Source organism: Filicampus tigris, chromosome 20, assembly GCF_054856515.1.
Source record: "Filicampus tigris isolate MCC_2025a chromosome 20, RoL_Ftig_1.0, whole genome shotgun sequence".
In the NCBI taxonomy this organism is placed as follows: Eukaryota; Metazoa; Chordata; class Actinopteri; order Syngnathiformes; family Syngnathidae; genus Filicampus; species Filicampus tigris.
Window position 1 is genome coordinate 167,133 of NC_141236.1, and position 20,368 is coordinate 187,500.

Below are 20,368 nucleotides of genomic sequence, written 5' to 3' on the forward strand. Positions count from 1 at the left end.
GTGCGCCTGCATGTGTGTGTGTGTTACACCAGATTGTAGTTGTGGCCCGAAGATTTTCAAAGCGTCATGTTAAATCCATGAAATACTCGGTTAACGTGTGTCAATTCGAGAAACCGTTCATTGTGACATGGATTTCATACTGTTTAATACAGCATATTAAAATCTGTAAAAATCGTGTCCCATACACTTTGAGTAATGTCAAAAAACTTTTGAGGGAATGGCAGATGTAACATCCGATGAAGCATTTTGAGGCCATTGGCACCACAGCTGCTGAAATCACTGACTTAAAAAATAATTGTTAGATTTCTTCTAATGTGAATAAATTTGATCAATCTTTTTTTTTTGTTAAGCAGTGATCACCAGACGTTTGCTGCCACTCGGCCAGCTGCTGTTCTACTGGAGCGACTGGCTGTTTGTATTGCTAAACAAGAGCCTGTTCTGTTAGTGGGAGAGACTGGGACAGGAAAAACCACCACCGTACAACACCTGGCCAGAATTACAGGTGATGAACTGGATTCACAAATTGGAATAGCCTGACTTTCAAACCACATACAGTACTATTACATTAACATATTTCACTGACACCTGCTTTTACAACACAAACATGCTAGTCACGTATGTTTATTCTATATACTACTCCTTACAAATAAATGTAATTGTATTTGAAAACCACCAATATTATATATGGGCAAAGATGTCATGCAGGGTTCAAGTTTCCCCAAATTAAAGAACAAAATTATGTCCACGCTTCTGCAGTTGGTCACTTGTGCACCTTCGTATAGGTGCTTATCTATGGCTCTTTGACATTTTTCATTTGAAGAATTGCTGAAATCTTAGGTTTTCAGTTTGCTGTATGTACAGTGCCAACTCAGCTGTGAATGTTTTTTCCCCCCAACGACTGAAATCAAACATAATCCATAATCCTATCTTCACTGAATAATGTTAATTATATTAGCCGTTGTGTGACATAACCAGCTCTTGATAGCTATATTGGTTTTAGATATGAAAATACCAAATCCACGTTGTACCCATTGTTTTGACTCTTTGAAATGGGTGCCTAGCTAATGTTGCTACCTTGGCTACTTGAAGATCCTGGCCCTCCACTCACCTTCACCCAGCACCATTTTTACCCAGCTTTTGTGATTTATATTTCTTCCAGGACATAAGTTGATGGTTGTAAACATGAACCAACAGAGTGATACTGCTGACCTCCTTGGCGGGTAAGTTACCCTAGTGACCACAGAAGTTGCCATTTTTCATCAAGAAGCACGGTACCAACCCTAATTTGACTGATCAGTGATACTAATGATGTCACGATATCCAAATATCACAATACGATATCACAATATGAACCTCACAATACAATAATTATCAGAATATTGTGGAGAGGTTGGCGATATTTAAAAAGCTACAAAAAAAAGAACTCATTTGAAAAAAAATTACAATAATCAGTTTTTGTACATAATAACAGCATTCACAAAGAAATAGGCTTGGCCAATCATGCGCTCCTATTGGCTCAGCAGCGGCAAGTATCATGGTCTATGTCAGGGGTGGTCAACTACTCAAAGAGCCACAATTTTGACTGTGTTACTGCAAAGAGCCACAGGATACACATTGATACATAAACTGCTCCCTCGCGACCCCTCACTACCTTACACTCGTTTGCATCTTTTGACAAACTCCCATCCATCCTATCTTTTTAGCCTGTGAAATGTACTAAGCAAGTTGATACGAGTGCTTCATAAATTTTGGAAACAACAATGTGTACTTATGCCTGACCTCTAAAGAAAAATCAAACCCAAACATATTTTTTTCAAGAATATTTTCTATGCAGGCCCACTAGTTGAAACAAGCCATTTTGATTAATATTGTGTTTGTGGAATATAAGTTAAGCAGCAAAATCCACCCGTTTTTAGCCATCTCACGGGGCGGCCGTTTTGTCATTTTTGTCGACTGAAAATGACATCACAACTAACAACCAATCACGGCTCAGCTTCAGAACACAGGTCGTCAGCCGTGATTGGCCGTTACCTGAGCCCTGAGTAGTTGTGATGTCATTTTCAGTCAACAGAAGAGACAAAATGCCCTATCTATCCTAGTGCGATTTACCCAAATTGGTGTTTTGAACAATGATAAACTGAACACAATCCAAAGTGAAATACTAAATAGGCTTTTTTGTGTAAGGAGTAGAAAGTACAGATATTTGTGTGAAAATGTAAGGAGTAGAAGTACAAAGTAGGCTGAAAAGTAACTACTAAAGTGTAGCTACCCCAAATTTCTACTGACGTGTTTTTACTTCGTTACCTTACTTCAGTTGAAATTTCTCCTATTATTTTACCTTTATAAAAACTGCAAACTCCCGCTTTAACTTTTCATGAATGACAAGTGGTAATGTAATTTAATTTTTTATCTGTCTAAATTAGGTACAAGCCAGTAGACCACAGGCAGATCTTACTTCCCCTGCGTGAGGCCTTTGAGGACTTATTTTCCCAGACTTACTCCAGGAAGCAAAACCTAGCATTTCTAGGTCATATGCAGACATGCTTCAGGGAGAAACGGTGGCACGACCTGCTCAAACTCATGGAACACGTCTGCAAATCTTTCCTCACTAAGGAGTTGAAAGGGAACTCAAATGGTAAACAATGTTAGTGTAAAAAAATATAATTATTGCTGTCCCGTCTACTTATCTACTTATTTCCTTCTGTCTATGTATAGCTGCCTTACTGCAGGAGAAGTGGGACTTCATGGCAACAAAACTGAGTCAGACTCAGCAGCAGATTCGAGCCTGTGAGACAGCCATGGTTTTTGCTTTTGTGGAGGTAAAGGACTTAAGATCAATCTGTCCATTTTCTGTTGCACATATCCTTTTCAGTGTTTCAGTTCGGTGGAGGTCATGGAGCCGAGATAGGTCAAATACATACAGTATCCACAACATACCTACAGTACATAATTCAACCATTCACACTTATAATGCATTCTCAATTTAGAGTCTCCTATTAACCATGAAACATTCACAAAATTCCCTGAAATATGAACCTTTTGAAAATGTTTTTTCACATTACATTCACTGTCACATTTAAATAAATATGCTTGGGTGCATCTGCTGAGTGTAATTTGACTCCATCCATAATGACTATGCCTGGGGCTGAGCGGTTGGCGGCCGTGCCTCAGAGATAAGAGCGGGTCGTCCACTAACCGAAGGGTCCGCTGTTCGATTCCCGCTCTGTCAATGTCGTGTTGTTGTGTCCTCGGGCAAGACACTTCGCCAAACTTGCCTCCAGTGCCACTCAGACTGGTGTAAGGCTGGGACTGAATGCACCCTGGCAGCCATGCCTCCATCAGCCTGCCCCAGGGCACCTGTGGCTAATGTTACATCACGTAGTTCACCGCCACCAGAGTGAATGATTGAGTGCATGAAGATGTAATGTATCCATTGTGATCGCTTTGAGTGTCCGGTTGTCCAGAATAGCGCTTTACAAATCTGATGCATTATTTTTATTGTTTGGACATTTCGAACCCTGCGGGAGCCCAAGCATAGTTGTACAAATTGAACATCCTTGTCAGAGAGCTGTTATGCCAGTTTCTGAGCACTGTTGAGGTTTCCATAAACAAAACATCCAATCCCAATCCTGCTTATAAGCGAAGATAAATACATACAGGTTTTACAGACAATAAGTTGTAATGAAACATAAAATTGTGATCAAAATGTATTCTTTGGTTGGAGCAGTTTCAAACTATTTCTTTTATAGGGAACATTAGCCAAGGCAGTGAAGAAAGGCTACTGGATCTTACTAGATGAGATAAATCTAGCAGCAGCAGAGACTTTAGAGTGTTTGAGTGGACTGCTGGAGAGCAGTGCTGGATCCCTAGTTCTGCTGGATCGTGGAGATTCAGGTAAGTTTATTGATTTTTTTTTTTTTTTTCTGAAGCTCAGCTTCAGAAAACATGTCAGCCGTGATTGGTCGTTACCTAAGCCCTGAATAGTTGTGATGTCATTTTCAGTTGACAGAGGTGACAAAATAGCCGTCCCCAGAAATGGCTAAATACGAGTGGATTAACGCTTATTCCACAAACGCAATATTTATCAGAATGCCTTGTTTTAACTAGTAGTCTTGCATAGAACATATTCTTAGAAAATATATGTTTGGGTTGACTTCCTCTTTTTAAAGCCCTTTTTGCTCAGAACTTCCATTGCGCCGTTGTCAACTCCATTCATGTGTATATGAGGGGCGGCACCACAGAATGGAGTGTTGCTGGCCGGCGCCGCGCGTACTCGGACGTCCACCACGACAACAAATCTCCACGGATTGAAACACATTCAAATTTACGGCGCTGTCGTGACCTCCGAAAGCATTTCCAGTAGAAGAGGGACTAGCAAGCGATTTATTGCTATTTTGGCGGATTTATGTACAAGTCATGCCATGAGGTCAATGGAGGATAAATAACGTGCAGTTACTGTATTAACGCGGAAAGATGCATCTTGTCTCCTCTTGATTTTCCCTTTTAAAATGAGCAAAGGCTGTTTTTTCTTTTGTAACAATGAAAGATACATTGTGTAAATCGGTAGGAAAAACCTCACTTTTTACTTCCTAGTCGGCTGCTACGTCAGCACTTCCAAATATGGGTATGCATATTCAAGCCTGGCCAATTGTATTTTCCGCTTTTTCTCTTATAAACATAACATTTTCTCAAGCTACTACTTTACAAATGTACGTCAAAACAAAAAATGTAAAACAAAAAAATAAATAATCATGACATTCATTAATATCCTATTTGGTATTTATACAACCTTCCGAATTAGCATTGAGTACTGCAATTTAACTAAAAGCAAACTCATAATTTTCCAATACAGTATATATTTCCATCACTCCAATATTTCACTCCAGCACCAGAAATACATCTCCTCTTAATTTTTTTAACAGCCTTCTGCACAATAAACTTTCAAAACACCTCTTAAATCATATTGAGACTCCCAAGTTACAAAGAGCTTTTGTATGAAGTAAGGAGCAGATTACATCAAAGTCAAGAAAATAGATTTAACAGGAAATAGAAATTAGAAAGTTCACTTCAATTTTAATTAAAAAAGCAAATAAATGAATGAATGACAGCTGTTATATGCATTTTTCAGTGCAGACGGCCTCAATGCCTTGGCTGTACCTAGAAATTTTAATGAAATTAAATTATTTATCTGATGTTAATAACAGCCACACTACCCAGAAATGTAGTTAAACTAGCTGCTTTTAACGCCACTAATGCCCAACACAATATTACATTACAAGTACAATTAAAGAAACATTTTCAGTGTCGTCAGCTTTGAAATATTTTGACTTGTTTTTTGTACAGGTACATTTGGAACATGTACATTTTCATGCATGGAACTGACTGCTAAACTGAATAAACGGCTATTGAATTTACCTTTATCACGGTTGTATGACCTTTATCTGCTAAAGGACTGGTAATGAAGCATATATTAGCACATTCAATTTAGAATTTAAATTTCCACTACACGTGAGATTGTGGCCCTTATTTATTTTCATTTTTTTTTAAATTCTGTTTGTTTTATGGGTTTTTCTCTAGCTGCCCTCGTTCGACACCCAGACTTCAGACTATTTGCCTGCATGAACCCAGCTACTGATGTTGGTAAAAGAAACCTGCCTCTTGGCCTCAGGAACAGGTAAGATTGTGCAGACATATGAACAAAAACACAACTAACATTTAATTGCTATGCTATATGCTATACTTTAACATGTCATCTTTGCAGGTTTACAGAGTTGTATGTAGAGGAGTTGGAAAATGAGGGAGACCTCCGGACCTTAGTTTCAGTCTACCTGAAAAACCTGAATCCTCACAGGAGTGTAATCGATGGAATCATAAGGTTTGAACAACTTGACTTGTGTATTATGTACACAATGAGAAATCCAAAAATAATTTTATTACTTGCTGATGACATTTTATTTTATATCAGTTAGGTTTGTTAGATAATGATCCCAAAGCAAATTCTTATATGTTGTAAATGCAAGGCCCAGACATGTGGCTTTCACACATTATTATTTACTGTTTCAATCGAAATTGTGAAAATAGTGTCAGCACAACATAAGTACTATTTTCAAAAAAAAAATTTAATCGAGTGGTAATTATCCTCTATTCTGTTGCATAGACCTAGATATTGTCATTGTCTACAAACATATGTCTTAACCACAGAGCTGGGCAGTCCGTCTCCGGCCCGGCCGGATGCCCATTCTTAGGGCGGAGGAGTCGGGGGTGACAAATTTAAAAAATGGTTGGACAAAGCCTGGCCGGAAGTGGATTTTAGTCCGGCCCACTAATCGGCGAGGCGGCCAAATTTCATCTCAGCCTACTCGGTGAAAGGCTTCTTTTTAGGCTTCTTTCAAAACAAATTGTGTCTGGGAGGAAATTTAAGCTGCGCCCAGCACTTAAGTATGACAGTGGCACATCATGCACTTCCCTACTTCCGAAAATCGCCGTAGCAAACCTGCTGTGTAGTGGTTTGCTGGCTTGCTTTTATTTTGAAGGCCGGGAAGTGTGAAGGAGGGGAAGTGTCGAAAATAAATATGTAACTTTTTGAATGCTTGCAGACTTGTCGTCTGTTGGTCTGTTGGACCCAAATAATTATACAATACGACAAAATTAACCCCATAGCTCGCACTGGAAGTAAGTACACGCAGCTGGGTTGTTGCCTTTCACAACGTAATAACTTGGAGAAGTCGCGGAGCTCAGCTTCTTGTTATTGCATAAATTGCATTCACAGACGATTTAAATCACTTTTAACACTTGAAATTATATCAGTCCGCGCATGTCGCGGTGCACTGAGGAAATCACAGGGCGAATAAGCGAATAACTACGCCTGGAAAAGTAGGTCAATACACTACATGTGCCGCGTTTGAAGCGTGTCCACAAGCGGGTTTGAATAGTAAGTTAGCCAGCTAATTGTCTTTAAATAAACCTCTTCCATTAGCATCTCTCCTGCGGGAGCATCATGCACGTTTTTTTGTTTTTTTTTGGGAGGGGCGGGAGTCGGAACGGGGCGGGGGCCGACAATGTTTATGAATATGGGCGGGGGGGTCGCGTCCGGAAGGGTACCCTGGTCAAGGGTGGAGGGTTGCGGCCTGACGGGCAAAAAAGGGTCAAGTGCCCAGCTCTGCTTAACCATATATCACGTTCGACTGGTTCCACTGGTTCAAAGTCCACAGCGCGTCTTCCTTTTCAATGCCGTCACTTATTTCAGAGCTCCCGCGATCATCTATGCATCCGCCATTATGGTCGAAAAAATTCTGTGATTGATTTAAATGTGATCATTTAAATGTGTGTTGAAGGAGGGAAACATCTAAATTATGCAGGATAGGGGACCTCGAGGACCAATGTTGGTGATGCCTTCATTAAAAGCACGGCCAAATTTATATTTTTGAACTTTGCACGGATGCGTTTTAATTTGTCATGGATCAGGTAGCCGCACACTATCGCCTCTATGTGTGTGCCCAAACATCAGAGACACATAAATTGAAGTAAACCCCTTTATTGTTGAAGGGCACAACACATCTGACAGCCATCAGACAGACACTTACACATGCACTCCCACATATAGCACGACGGCAGGCACATACGATTTTTTCCCCGCACACGGGGAGTATTTTAAACGTTGCAAGACGAAAAAGATCAAACATTATATACTCACCTCAATCTCTCGTGAGACGGAAACCTAGCTGAAAGCTAGCGGGGCAGCAGTCTGCCTGCTCTGAAATACTTCAATCCCTCCATGCACCCTCTCCTTCTGCCTATATATTGCAAATGGAATTATTTGTTCAGCCCTAGTTTCCACCCAATGACCGATAGAGGCCTCTCTGCAAGGCATCTTAACGATGGTCATTTGCACCCGAAAAAATGTATACAATTTCTGGTGGCGGGGCGCGCTTCTAACTTGCAGTAAATTGTTGTCGTTTCCACAAAACCCAGGCTGGAGTGTCCTAACCAAGCCTTGTAGCACACTGGCGGCGCTAGATGGGGTGCTCTGGAGGCACTGCACCCCTTGAAATATGGTTGGATCCCCCCAGGTCCAAAACTAGATAATTGACTTTTTATTATTTCCAGATTTCTCCGGGAATTACTCCCCACATTTACCGTTACCATACCATTCTCTGTAGAATAATTTTTGGGGTTGAATGATTAATGAATAAGGCCTTCTCAGATGAAAGGAGAAATGTCTTACATCGCAATAGTAAATTTTAATCATAACTTCTCTATTTTGCTTAATGTACCCATATGTTCATCACATTAATGCACTTGTAAATGCATGTATAGTTTTTACCTGGCAGTAAGAGAGGAGGCCACCTCACACCTTGTGGATGGGACGGGTCAAAGACCGCACTACAGCCTGCGCACTCTATGTAGGGCACTTGCGTATGTGGCAGCAAACCCGTGCAGTATTGTTCAGCGCTCACTTTATGAGGTAAGAAGCCAGAGAACTTCAGCTAACTAATGTAATTGAAAGACAAGTTAACGTTTCACTTTTTGTTGGTCCAGGCTTCAAAGACTAGCTGTCTATCTTTGCTTTTACTTTTGTGTTAAGCTGCTCAAGCATCTACTGATGCAATAATAGTTAACTTACTTCATGTTTCTAGGGTTTCTGCTTCAGCTTTCTAACTCAGCTAGACAGGATGTCCCATCCTGTTGTCCAGAAACTGGTTTGTCAGCACATTCTGAAAGGAAACATCAAGTGTCTCAATCAAGTAAGAATTCCGAGAAAGTTATGCACATTCGCTGTAATGGCATGCAGTCACTATAAAGGTGAAGATTGATGCTGATTTTGGTGATTTATTACAGAAAGGACTGACTTGAATTTTTCCCTTTTATGAATTTATGGATTTTTGTTTGGACCTTAAAAAAGAAAAATCATGAAACTATCAGCTGTAACAGATAATAATTATTTCTATGATTTAGGGCTGGGCTTATAATTTGATATCGATATGTATCGCTATTGACACGTGATCGATACCAATAGAAAATGCCTTCAATAAAACGTTCAGTAGAAAAAAGAAAAACAAACTCGATCGCAGCATGGTGCGTGATGTAGGCAGCGCTCCTCCAAACATGAAGAAGAAGCATTTAAACCAACAAGAAGAAGCCGTTAACGGAGCATGGTCGGGGGCCCGGCGGCAGTGCGCTACGTTCGCGGAGAGGCCCGGCGGCCGTGCGCTACGCTCGCGGAGAGGCCCGGCGGCCGTGCGCTACGCTCGCGGAGAGGCCCGGCGGCCGTAACTTTGCTCAAATAAATGACCACTCGACTCAGTAAACCTCTTACAATTAAATTACATTATGCATGATAACCCATATTAAAAACCCATAGATGGATCCATGGTGTATAAGTAGAGGAGTTCTTGTCTTTGACATGCTAGCAGTAGTTAGCCTTATCCGACACCGGCATCGCACTCTCGGTAAAATCAAGCAAGTAAAATATGAATGGACTATGGCAATAATGAATCCGGTAAAAAGATAAAGTAGTCCGAAGACGGTTGGTCAACGATGATGTATATACTGCAAGAAAGTATTCGTTCACTTACATTGGATGAACATTGAATGAAGGCTAACATACGCGTCAACAGCTGCTTTGGGGTAGACCTAATGGAAATAAGCATTTACAATGCACTGATAGAGGACAAACTGCACATTACACTATATAACGATATACAAAAACAGTTAACTGTTATTTAACGTTAAGGTTTAAAACAAAATAAATAATTATCTGTATTAACGGATATGAAATACTTAGATTGTGACAGTTTTTCAAACATTTCTCAGCCCTTCTAAGCACATTATTTTTAAAATAGAGTTTATTTAATCTTTATATCAACCAGTTTATTCACTCTTTCGTAGTTACATTGACCTCTTATTAAAGGTTAAGTATTATGTTAAAATTGAATAACCTAAATGTGTTTTTCTTCGGGTCATCAATTTCAGTAGTTTAAAAAAAGAAAATAGTTCAATATATATCGATATCGACCAATATGAAACACGTATATCGTGATATATTTTTCAGTCATATCGCCCAGCCCTAATATGATTACATTTTTATCCAAACTTATTTGCTCTTTATATTTCTTTCAGCCCATTGTGGCTCTCTTAGGCAAACCATGTGTGGCGGTTGAGGGCTACTGGGTGTCTCAGGGAGACTTGGAGCCAACTTTGGATCCCGGCTACATTCTCACACCCTCAGTCAAACTCAACCTACGGGACCTTGCGAGAGTGGTATCTGCAGGGTAGGTGCAATGCGTCTGTGGCAATGCTTCACTTTTTCCACATTTTTGTTATGTTACAGCCTCATTCCAAATTGGATTAAATTGATATTTCTTTAACCAAAAATCTACACACACCACCCCATAACGACAATTTGGCTTTTTTTTTTAAATGAGGATTTAGCAAATTTACTAATAGATGTAAATGATTTCATAAAGACAAATGTAGACGCTAGGGATGTAACAATTAATCTAAACTCGTTTTTATATCGATATAAAGGCTTCAAATATGCATCGATGTAAAAAATAAAATAATTGATTTGCAACGCCATGTTAACCATAGCCGCTGTCTCATGTCACTGCTGTAAACAAACTGCATACGCACATTGTGTAAATTACTTCACACTAGAACTGCCAAGATTAGATTACCAACAGGACAACTTTAACGATGAAAAGCATTGTCAGTTAATTTTAATAGTGGATGCGTACTTTATTTATACAGTAATCCTCGTTTATCGCAGTTAATGCACTGAAAACTAAACTAAACACTTGTATTGGTTTTTAATTTTGTCTTTAACCTTTATCCAAAAGGTTCTGTTTTTCTTCGCTAGTATGCATAATTTAAAAGTAGTAAATTGATCTACGCAATCAAAATGTGGTATGCACCTGGAACATACACATCTTTCAGTATAACGTGGTATACTGTATTGCAACAAACTTAATTATGGGTGTTATTGTTATGTGACGCCGATGAGTGGCAAACATGTCATTTTTGTGTTGAGTGCTGATATTTCCCAGTTCATGAATGCATCTCACGAGAGTGAGAGAGAAAGAGAGCGAGCAAGCAAGCTCTTCCTGCTTCGATGTCCACCACGGGCATAAACGCACACAGTTTTGCTTGTTAATAAACGCGAGTTCACTTGACTGATGGCTCCTTAATCCAAAGTAGATGCTACGATATGTTAGCATTACAAAAAGGAAATTGTGTTGCAACGTTATATCAAATACCCACCGTAACGTGTATATGCTGACTGCAGCTAGCTTCTCGACACGACTGTGCCTATGTCAGAAATTAAATCAGGCATAAGACACAACTTGCTAGCTTTTTTTCAATGATCGGGCATCCCCATCATGCTGCCATGAAAGGCAGGTTTGCATTTGTATTGAATATATTTGGTGAAATGCGCCGCGACTTTTGGACTCTGTTGCCAACACGAATTAGCCCTACACTGCTTTAGTCCCTTGGGCGGCACAGTGGGTGACTGGTTAACACGTCCGACTCACAGTTCAGAGGTCGTGGGTTTGATCCCGATCCCGGCCTTCCTGTGTTTGCAGTTTGCATGTTCTCCCCGTGCCTGTGTGGGTTTTCTCCGGGTGCTCCGGTGTCCTCCCACATTCTAAAAACAGTACCGGCAGGTTGATTGGACACTCTAAATTGCACCTAGGTGTGATTGTGAGTGCGGACGTTTGTTTGTCTCTGTGTGCCCTGCGATTGGCTGGCAACCAATTCAGGGTGTCCCCCGCCTACTGCCCAAAGACAGCTTGGATAGGCTCCAGCAGCGCTACCACAGTAGCGTACAGAGACGAGCATGGTAGTGATTTATTCATTATTTCTCAAACTCCCTTTATAACTTTTGACAAATCAGTCCTTACTAACTGGAAACAAATAGTTTGTTGCAAATGTAGTGTTGTGTGTCCTAGCATTACTTCATGCTGAGTTGGCAAAAACAGAAAAAAACTTGCTCACTTATACTTCATCTATCACAGAACTCACCCCGTGCTGATCCAGGGGGAAACATCTGTGGGGAAGACAAGTCTAATCCGCTGGCTGGCAACAGCCACTGGTAACCATTGTGTTCGAATCAACAACCACGAGCATACAGACATCCAGGAGTACATAGGATGCTACTCCTCAGATGACAAGGGCAAACTGGTGTTCACAGAGGGTAAGAGCAGTCTTCAGATCTGTTCTGTTTACTGAAAGTCTAAATATGGAATCACTTAAAATGTCATTGGCTACCCATTGATATTATTTACTCTTTTGGTACTGTATCTCACACTTTTTCCCACCCGAAAAAACAAAACAAAAACACAATAACCCTACAATTCTCTTTTCAATCTTGGACTAATTGATCAACCCTGTTTTTCAAGCTGCCAGTGGGGTCTCAGACACAAAATGTGAGGAGTTTTTAATTCACTTCAGGAGCAAAATAAAACCGTTAAGTAGGTTGGGCATTGATAAACTGGAATCAAGTGGAACCGGGACCATCATTCCGGTTCTCCTGGAATCATTCAAATTTTAGAATGTCGTTGCTAAGTTTCGATTCCTAGTTAGCCGTGCGGAAGAAGTACAGACGAAGTAGGACGGGTAAAAAATGTGTACGCACGGCGCCCCTTCTACCGCCGAAGCTGCGTCCAAGTGCATGGCAGATTGCCCCCAATAACTGCTCCTCTCGCTCACCCCCTCCGCTCTCTTTTGCCGGCAAGCTCAGACTGCGGGAGCAATGACTCGGGATGTGAGCCGGGTCCTTCCCGCAGATCTCCACAGCTGCGACGGCCGCTAGGACCCCGCGGTGGCAGCAGTCACCCTTTGCGGGATCGGTGATCCTGCCCGGGCTGCGGGCTGCATCTAAGCCTTAGAACTGGTGTGAACAAAATAATCTGTTAAACCACCATTTAGCATTATTCTGGCTAATGGTTTATCATATAGTGCCTGTATAGTCACGAAATGTTCACTAAATTTAAATCTCTGTAATAGGGCTGGGCCGATAATTCGATATCGATATGTATCGCGATTGACTCGTGATCGATACCAATAGAAAATGTCGTCGATAAAATGTTCGATAGAAAAAAAGAAAAACAAACCCGATCGGAGCATGGTGCGTGATGTAGGCAGCGCGCTTCCGCCTCCAAACATGAAGAAGCAGCGTTTAAGCCAAAGAAGAAGCAGCTTTTAAACCAACGAGGAAGAAGCTGTTAACTCAATGGAGCATGCTCGCGGGGCGGCGGCCATACGCTACGCTCACGGGCCCGGCGGCCGTGCGCTACGCTCGCGGGGCCGACGGCCGTGCGCTATGCTCACTTCCAGCGAGCGAGTGCCGTAAATTTGCTCAAATAAATGACCACTCGACTCAGTACAACTCTTACAATTAAATTATATTATACATGATAACCCTATTAAAAACCTGTGGATGGAGCCATGGTGTACAAGTAGAGGAGTTCTTGTCTTTGACATGCTAGCAGTAGTTCGCCTTATCCGACACCGGCATCGCACTCAAGGTAAAATCAAGCAAGTAAAATATGAATGGACTATGGCAATAATGAGTCCGCTAAAAAGATAAAGTAGTCCTAAGACGGTTGGTCAATGATGATGTATGCACTGCAAGAGAGTATTCATTCACTTACATTGGGCCAACATTGAATGAAGGCTACCATATGTGTGTGTCAGCAACTGCTTTGAGGTAGACCTAATGAAAATAGGCATTTACAATGCACTGATGGAGGACAAACTGCACATTACACTACATAGCGATGTTCAAAAAACAGTTAACTGTTATTTAAGGAAAAGGTTTAAAACAAAATCAGTAATTATCAATATTGACTGGTATGAAATACTTAGATTGTGACAGTTTTTCAAACATTTCTCAGCCCTTCTAAGCACATTATCTTTAAAATTGAGTTTATTTAATCATTATATCGACCAGTTTATTTCACTCTTTCATAGTTACATTGACCTCTTATTAAAGGTTAAGTATTATGTTTACATTACCTTTATGTCACATATGTCAAAGTCAAGGCCCGCGGGCCACATCCGGCCCGCGAGAAGGTTTTCTACGGCCCCTGGGATGATATTGCTTTATTATTAGATCCGGCCCGCAAGCTCTGGTGTGGGTAGCAGACGTGATCGGGTCCTTCGCGCCTGCTGATGACGTCACGCTTTAAAATATATTGTAGCGTCTTTCAAGAACACAGACGTAGTTTAATTATCACATTTTTATTAGTCCAACCGGCTACTATGGGCCGCAGCCGACGCCAATACAGTACGAAAATCGTTCAGTCAAGCTCTCCTCTTTGTCCTCCGCTACTCTCGCTCGCATACCCTCCCATCAAGCGGGCCGCACGATGCATTCATTAACCTCGGAAACAACACAAACTGGCAAGACACAAATTCGACCACAACACAGGTAACCCAATTCGTTACAATATTTATGAAACATATTTCTTTGCATCTATGTTTGCCACCCCCTGGCTGTTATAACGAACATTACGGCTACTTTTGCGAGATTCGTCCTTCGGTCGTCTATGTGCCGACTCAAGACTTCACGTCACTTTTCATGGCTTTCAGAATCGGATTGTGGTGAAAAGTTTTTGGGAGTAAAACACGCTTTATTAAGAAATGCTTAATGTTAGAAATCTCACGTTGTTTTATTATTAGTAATTGTTGGCATTTGATACATTTATTGAGTTTCGATGTAGTTCTGAGATGTCCCACACTGTGAGCAGGCATTGAACGCTCCTCAAGCGCTCAGTGTTGATAGCGAGAGACGTGGTTTCTTTTCTTTCTCCTCCTTCGACACAGCTAGCTAGTAGTTTGTTCGTGCCAGCAAACTCAGTAGTTGCAGATTACCCGCGTTTCACCACGTTTGTGGTTGCGTGTAAATGTTAAATCATTTTGATCATTTAGGTTCGTGTCAGGTAACTGCTGTACATAATAGCCTAAATATGTTCTCGTGAGTGATGTCACGTTGATGAACACAAGTTAATTATTTCGGCTAGTATGCTCACTATTCTAGTGATGAAACGTGTGAATGTGTATTTTATTTATTGTTTGGCTGTTCAATTGCTTAATACAGTGAATTGTAATGTTTTGCCTTATTCGTAACTAATGGATATGCATTGGATGAAGTTGCTAGGTTATTCTTTGTCTGTATTGTTGCAGACCACAATAAATAGACGTGTCAAGTGAAATGCGGGCCTTTGTTTTCTGACAGGAGCACCCACATTCATACCTTGCCACTTTAAAATAGTCAGCTGGAGACATCATACCAATCATATGATCCTCTCCGTTTTACTTCACATTATGTACAGTTCATACAATCTTGCAGCCCGAGTCAACCAGAAAATTGTTTCCAGTTTGGCAAGAGACGTTTCACAAGGACGTCAAAATAGTGTAAACATCTCGGTTAAAAAGTGGAAGTCTCATATGAACTGTGTTGTAATTCCTATACCGTTCACTCGATTTGGATATAAATACCTTCTATATAATTATTGTATGGTGTTCAGGTCTATGGGACCCGTGTTCAGTTTTTATCAAAAGAAAAATGACAAGGCATATCTGAAACCTTCACCTCATGGTAACATACTGTTATGGGATTTTTTTTTGTAAATTACATTTCATTTTTAAAAAATGAGTAGCACATTAATTCATAAATGTGATCCAACAAAGGTAAAGGGCAAATATTAGCAAGGTTTGCTGTTCATATGACTTGCAATTGGGATGTAGAAAACATCTGTTGTGCATTTTAACAGAAAATTATTTGATTGTGTTTTTTTGAAAACCCAAAACTCTAGCGCAGGGGTGGCCAAGTCCGCTCCTCAAGAGCCACCATCCAGCCTGTTTTAGGTTTATCGCTACGGCAACACACCTGCTTCATAATGATCAGCTCATCAGCAAGATTTGCAAAAGCCTGATAATGAGCCTGATGATTTTAATCAGGTGTGTTACCGTAGGGATAAACCTAAAACAGGCTAGATTGTGGCTCTCGAGGACCGGACTTGGCCACCCCTGCTCTAGCGGGTCCACCAAGGCCCATCAACACACTTCCAGCACATTCATTCATTTGATTCCGTTCATTTTATATCCATTGTGGTGTTGCACAGAGCCGGAATGCGGAAAGTTGTGTCAGTATCCAATATTCAGCATGGGCGTGTCTTTAAATGTTGCTCATATTTGGATCTCTTGCAGGCATTCTCATCGATGCCATGAGGAAAGGTTACTGGATCATCCTTGATGAATTGAACCTGGCCCCCACTGATGTTCTCGAGGCCCTCAACAGGCTGCTTGATGACAACAGGGAGCTTTTAGTGGTGGACACACAGGAAGTCATCAAGGCTCATCCAAGATTCATGCTGTTTGCTACCCAGAACCCCCCTGGTCTTTATGGGGGTCGAAAGGTATTCCATGAAGACAATACTTGGCAATACAATACAATTCATCGGTACCCTGTGCTTCTGTCAGAAACATCCATCCATCCATTATCTATACCGCTTATTCTCACAAGGGTTGCGGGGCGTGCTGGAGCCTATCCCAGCTGTCTTCGGGCAGTAGGCGGGGGACACCCTGAATTGGTTGCCAGCCAATCGCAGGGCACACAGAGACAAACATCCGCACTCACAATCACACCTAGGGGCAATTTAGAGAGTCTGTCAGAAACTGTTCTCCCAAAAACGGTAGCAATTCTTTATTCAGTGGTATTGTCGTTTATTTCACCGAGGTTGCTTTGGGCGGAGAAGAGGAGGTGTTCCTACTCCTCTGACATAGAAAATAAATAATTTGATAATCGCTAGTCAATCTGGTGACCTGTGGTTGTGTTGGCTGCTAAATTATATCTTGATTGACCGCTCATTAGCTGTGAACTCGAATCACACGGCACTCATTCACGTGTCACCATAAAACGGCATGGACTATTTATGGAAACGCGCCACCAGAAACGCTGAGCTCATGTTTGGTCTGACTGCAGCAATATTTATTTATTTTTTTTCCAGGGCCAATACTGACATCGATCATTAGTAGTCAAGAAAGCTGATAACTGATGTTTGGAGCAGATATTCATTTACAGTTAAGGGGAAAATACTGGTATCAAAATTTGGAAAAAAGAACGCTAAAAACTAGTGTTGTTTTGATACCGATACTGGTATAGGCAAGTATCACGATACCGCATTAAAATGCTGGTATCGGCATCGGCGAGTACGAAAAAATGAAGCGCAGATGCTGTATATTGATATTGGTATCATTCTTTGAATTCAACATACATATTTGCATATTTGAGAGCCGCACACCAGAGGGAAACAGAAGACCCTTATCCAAATGCACATGCATGTTAATATCTAGCCCATGTCGCAATCTCACCAGCACGAAGAGCTATGGAAATAGGCTGTTCATTCAACACACGTATTCTGTGTGTGTATATGTTACAACATAGGACTGTGCAATTAATCGAAATTCAATTACATTTTCGATTATTACATTCCACGATTACAAAATTAGCATAATCGTAAAAAAAGATTATTAATACAAATTTTGAGTTGTTTTGAGGCATGCACTCACGAGTTACTCCGCCGCGCCGCCCTCTCCAAGCTAGCGGGCGAGTCAGCCATCCAGCCCATACCCCGCACCCGGCAAGTCACACTTCACACGCTCCTACTCAACGTTTTAACAAAGTAACAGACCTAAAAATGGCACACAAACCGCCACAGGAACGACTTGTAAACAAGCAAGGCAAGTCGAAATCGCTTATTTGCTTACATTTTGGGTTCGCGGTGGAAGACTGTGAGCAAAGACGTATAAAGTGCAAGATGTCTCTGCACCCACCGCCAACGTGACAAATCTATTCAACCATCGTTTAGTTTACGATGATGTTATGATACACCAAAGCAAGAAAACACTGAGTCAGATTTGGCGTCGTGCGCAACGTTGAAACACTGTACGCAGCAACCTCCACCCATCAACGTCAGAGAGACACAAAAAGATAACAGAATCTATTGCCCGGACAAGCCTTCCAAATGTTTAGGGCACAGACTCCACTTCGCAATCGGCACGAGGGATTTATTTTAAATAACATATCTTATGCAAATACAGTATACACTACTTTTACTAGCACAAAAATAGAAACCGTGCTAAACATTATTATTGTGACTTAAGTTATATTTCTTGTGTAGTCTATAATATGAAGTCAACATTTTTGTTTATTTTTGTTTCAAATTGCTTCAAATGCAATTTGCAAACATATTATTGGTCATTATATTGTAATACAGTTTATATATAGCCTCCTGTAACTTAGAAGTATTGTATAGATTACTAGTATGTAACAGTCAATATTTAAATTAGTTTGACCCAATCAGCATATTAAATTTATAATTTATCAGAAGCAAATTACTTAAATATTACTTTAAAAACAAAACAAAAAAGGCTCCAGACAAAGGTCTAAATGTATGGATGAATAGCATATCTGTTATTCTGTCAAAATTGGCATTTTACTCCAAGCAGTTCACTACTTTGGCAATTTATAAGTGCATAGCAAGTTAACTCCAATGCTCTGTTTGTTTATACAAAGAAACCATACTTTAATTTTTAAATTTGCACTTTTTAAATTTTTAAAAATAATTTAATAAATACTGTTAGGTCCAAAATGAACTTAAATTATTATAGTGTTTCAAAGAATTTTGTCTTTATTTTTTACATGTTTAAACCTGTTCTTGTTTTGTAGCAAAAGATAATCGTTTGAATAATCGTGATTTCAATTATTACCCAAATAATCGTGATTAATATTTTTTTCATAATCGAGCAGCCCTATTACAACAGATACTTCACAAGTGATGATTTAAATATGAATAATTTTATATTCAAATGAGGATGCAATTCTTTAGAATTACAAGAAAAATAGTGCTTGTATTTAGATTTTTCAAATGGCAATGCATCGGTGCAGTATCGGCATCGGCCAGTATCGGCCGACAGGTAGCGGAATCGGTATTGGGGCCCAAAAAATGGTATTGGAACAACGCTACTAAAACTCTTTACTTTGTTAAAATGTCTTGATGCAAATGTTTTATTCACAACTCGGAATTTTTCTTTTTTTAAACGTTTGTGGGTGTTGATGAAGGTAGAAAAATTAGGGTTTGTTAGATTTCATTCAAGGCTGCAAATGTTCATCAATTGTTCTTGAGACGTTTGCTAGCAGTTTGATTGTTTTTTCTTGAAGACAAGAAAAATAAAGATGAATGTCTAGCTAGCGTCTGGAGGACAGATTGCGAACGTTTGCAACCTTGAATGAACCTTGAATGCAACATTCGCTACCTTCGCAAACACCTCAATGGGATAAAGTATTTGTTTGGGGCCACTGGAGATAGATTCTGGGTGTGTCTGGGCCGCACAAGTAACCACAAAAACGGTAATCAATTAGTCCAAAAAAGTACAACTAATCTAATCTACTCTAATCTTTATTAACAACAGTCATTTCAGCACTCTTAACACTGAGCCATAATCCCCCTATATACGTATTCATGATATAATACGAGATGTTTCAATGGTTATTACTGTATTATTTAAAGGAGAATTGAACTCAAGAATTTTCTTGACTATAAAATCTTCTATGCTGCCCCACTAGTCTAAACAAGACATTCTGAGGAATATTACGTTTGTAGAACGAAGTAAAATGTAACAGTTTTTGTCGATCTCAGGGGGTGGCCATTTTCCCACTTGTTTGCGACTGAAAATGACATCACGGTTGCTCAGGGCACGACCAATCATGGCTCAGTTTCAGAAAACAGGTGAGCCGTGATTGGTTGTGACTTGAGCCATCAGCAACTCTTGTTTCATTTTCAGTCGACAGAAAGTAGCAAAACGTCCGCCCCCCTGAGACGGCTAAAACAGTGTGTTTTTTGCTGCTGAACTCATATGCCATAAAGGATCAGAATGCTGTGTTTAGACTAGTGAAGGTGCATAGAACACATTTTAAAAGAACATTTAGGTGTTGACTTCCCCCTTTTAAGCATTTAAGAAAATATTGCTTAGTTAGTTTTTGCATGATGGTTTTTCTTTTGTAGTCTACAACATAACACAATATTTAACATTTGGCATTTTTTGGGACTTCATATCCTGTTCAAGTCATTCCTTATGGAATGACCTGGTGTGCAAAAAATTTTTTTGCAGCGCAGTAAAATGATCAATGATGGCTGATCAATTTAAGTGGATAAAATTCTAAATATTGACAATTACATATTTAAAGGGCAAGCATCGTATTTATGTAAGAAATGTGTAGTGGCCCATTCAGGTCATGGTCAGTGAACTTGGGGTAGCCTGACACATTCATGGAGTAGCCCCAGGCCAATCGGCCACTGTTACT

General features: G+C 40.3%; 1 protein-coding gene across 5 annotated transcripts in view; it reads left to right on the forward strand.

Moving 5' to 3' along the window:
- mdn1 (midasin AAA ATPase 1) overlaps positions 1 to 20,368 on the forward strand; it is a 219,081-nt gene that overhangs the window by 28,156 nt on the left and 170,557 nt on the right. For all 5 annotated transcript variants that reach the window (XM_086018242.1, XM_086018239.1, XM_086018240.1 and 2 more), the window contains exons 14-25: positions 354 to 502; positions 1,160 to 1,220; positions 2,424 to 2,635; positions 2,716 to 2,819; positions 3,750 to 3,894; positions 5,578 to 5,674; positions 5,762 to 5,875; positions 8,317 to 8,464; positions 8,637 to 8,744; positions 10,120 to 10,271; positions 12,015 to 12,193; positions 16,213 to 16,421. In XM_086018242.1, coding sequence (XP_085874368.1) covers positions 354 to 502; positions 1,160 to 1,220; positions 2,424 to 2,635; positions 2,716 to 2,819; positions 3,750 to 3,894; positions 5,578 to 5,674; positions 5,762 to 5,875; positions 8,317 to 8,464; positions 8,637 to 8,744; positions 10,120 to 10,271; positions 12,015 to 12,193; positions 16,213 to 16,421 — 1,678 coding nt within the window. The remainder of the gene's footprint in view (positions 1 to 353; positions 503 to 1,159; positions 1,221 to 2,423; positions 2,636 to 2,715; positions 2,820 to 3,749; positions 3,895 to 5,577; positions 5,675 to 5,761; positions 5,876 to 8,316; positions 8,465 to 8,636; positions 8,745 to 10,119; positions 10,272 to 12,014; positions 12,194 to 16,212; positions 16,422 to 20,368) is intronic.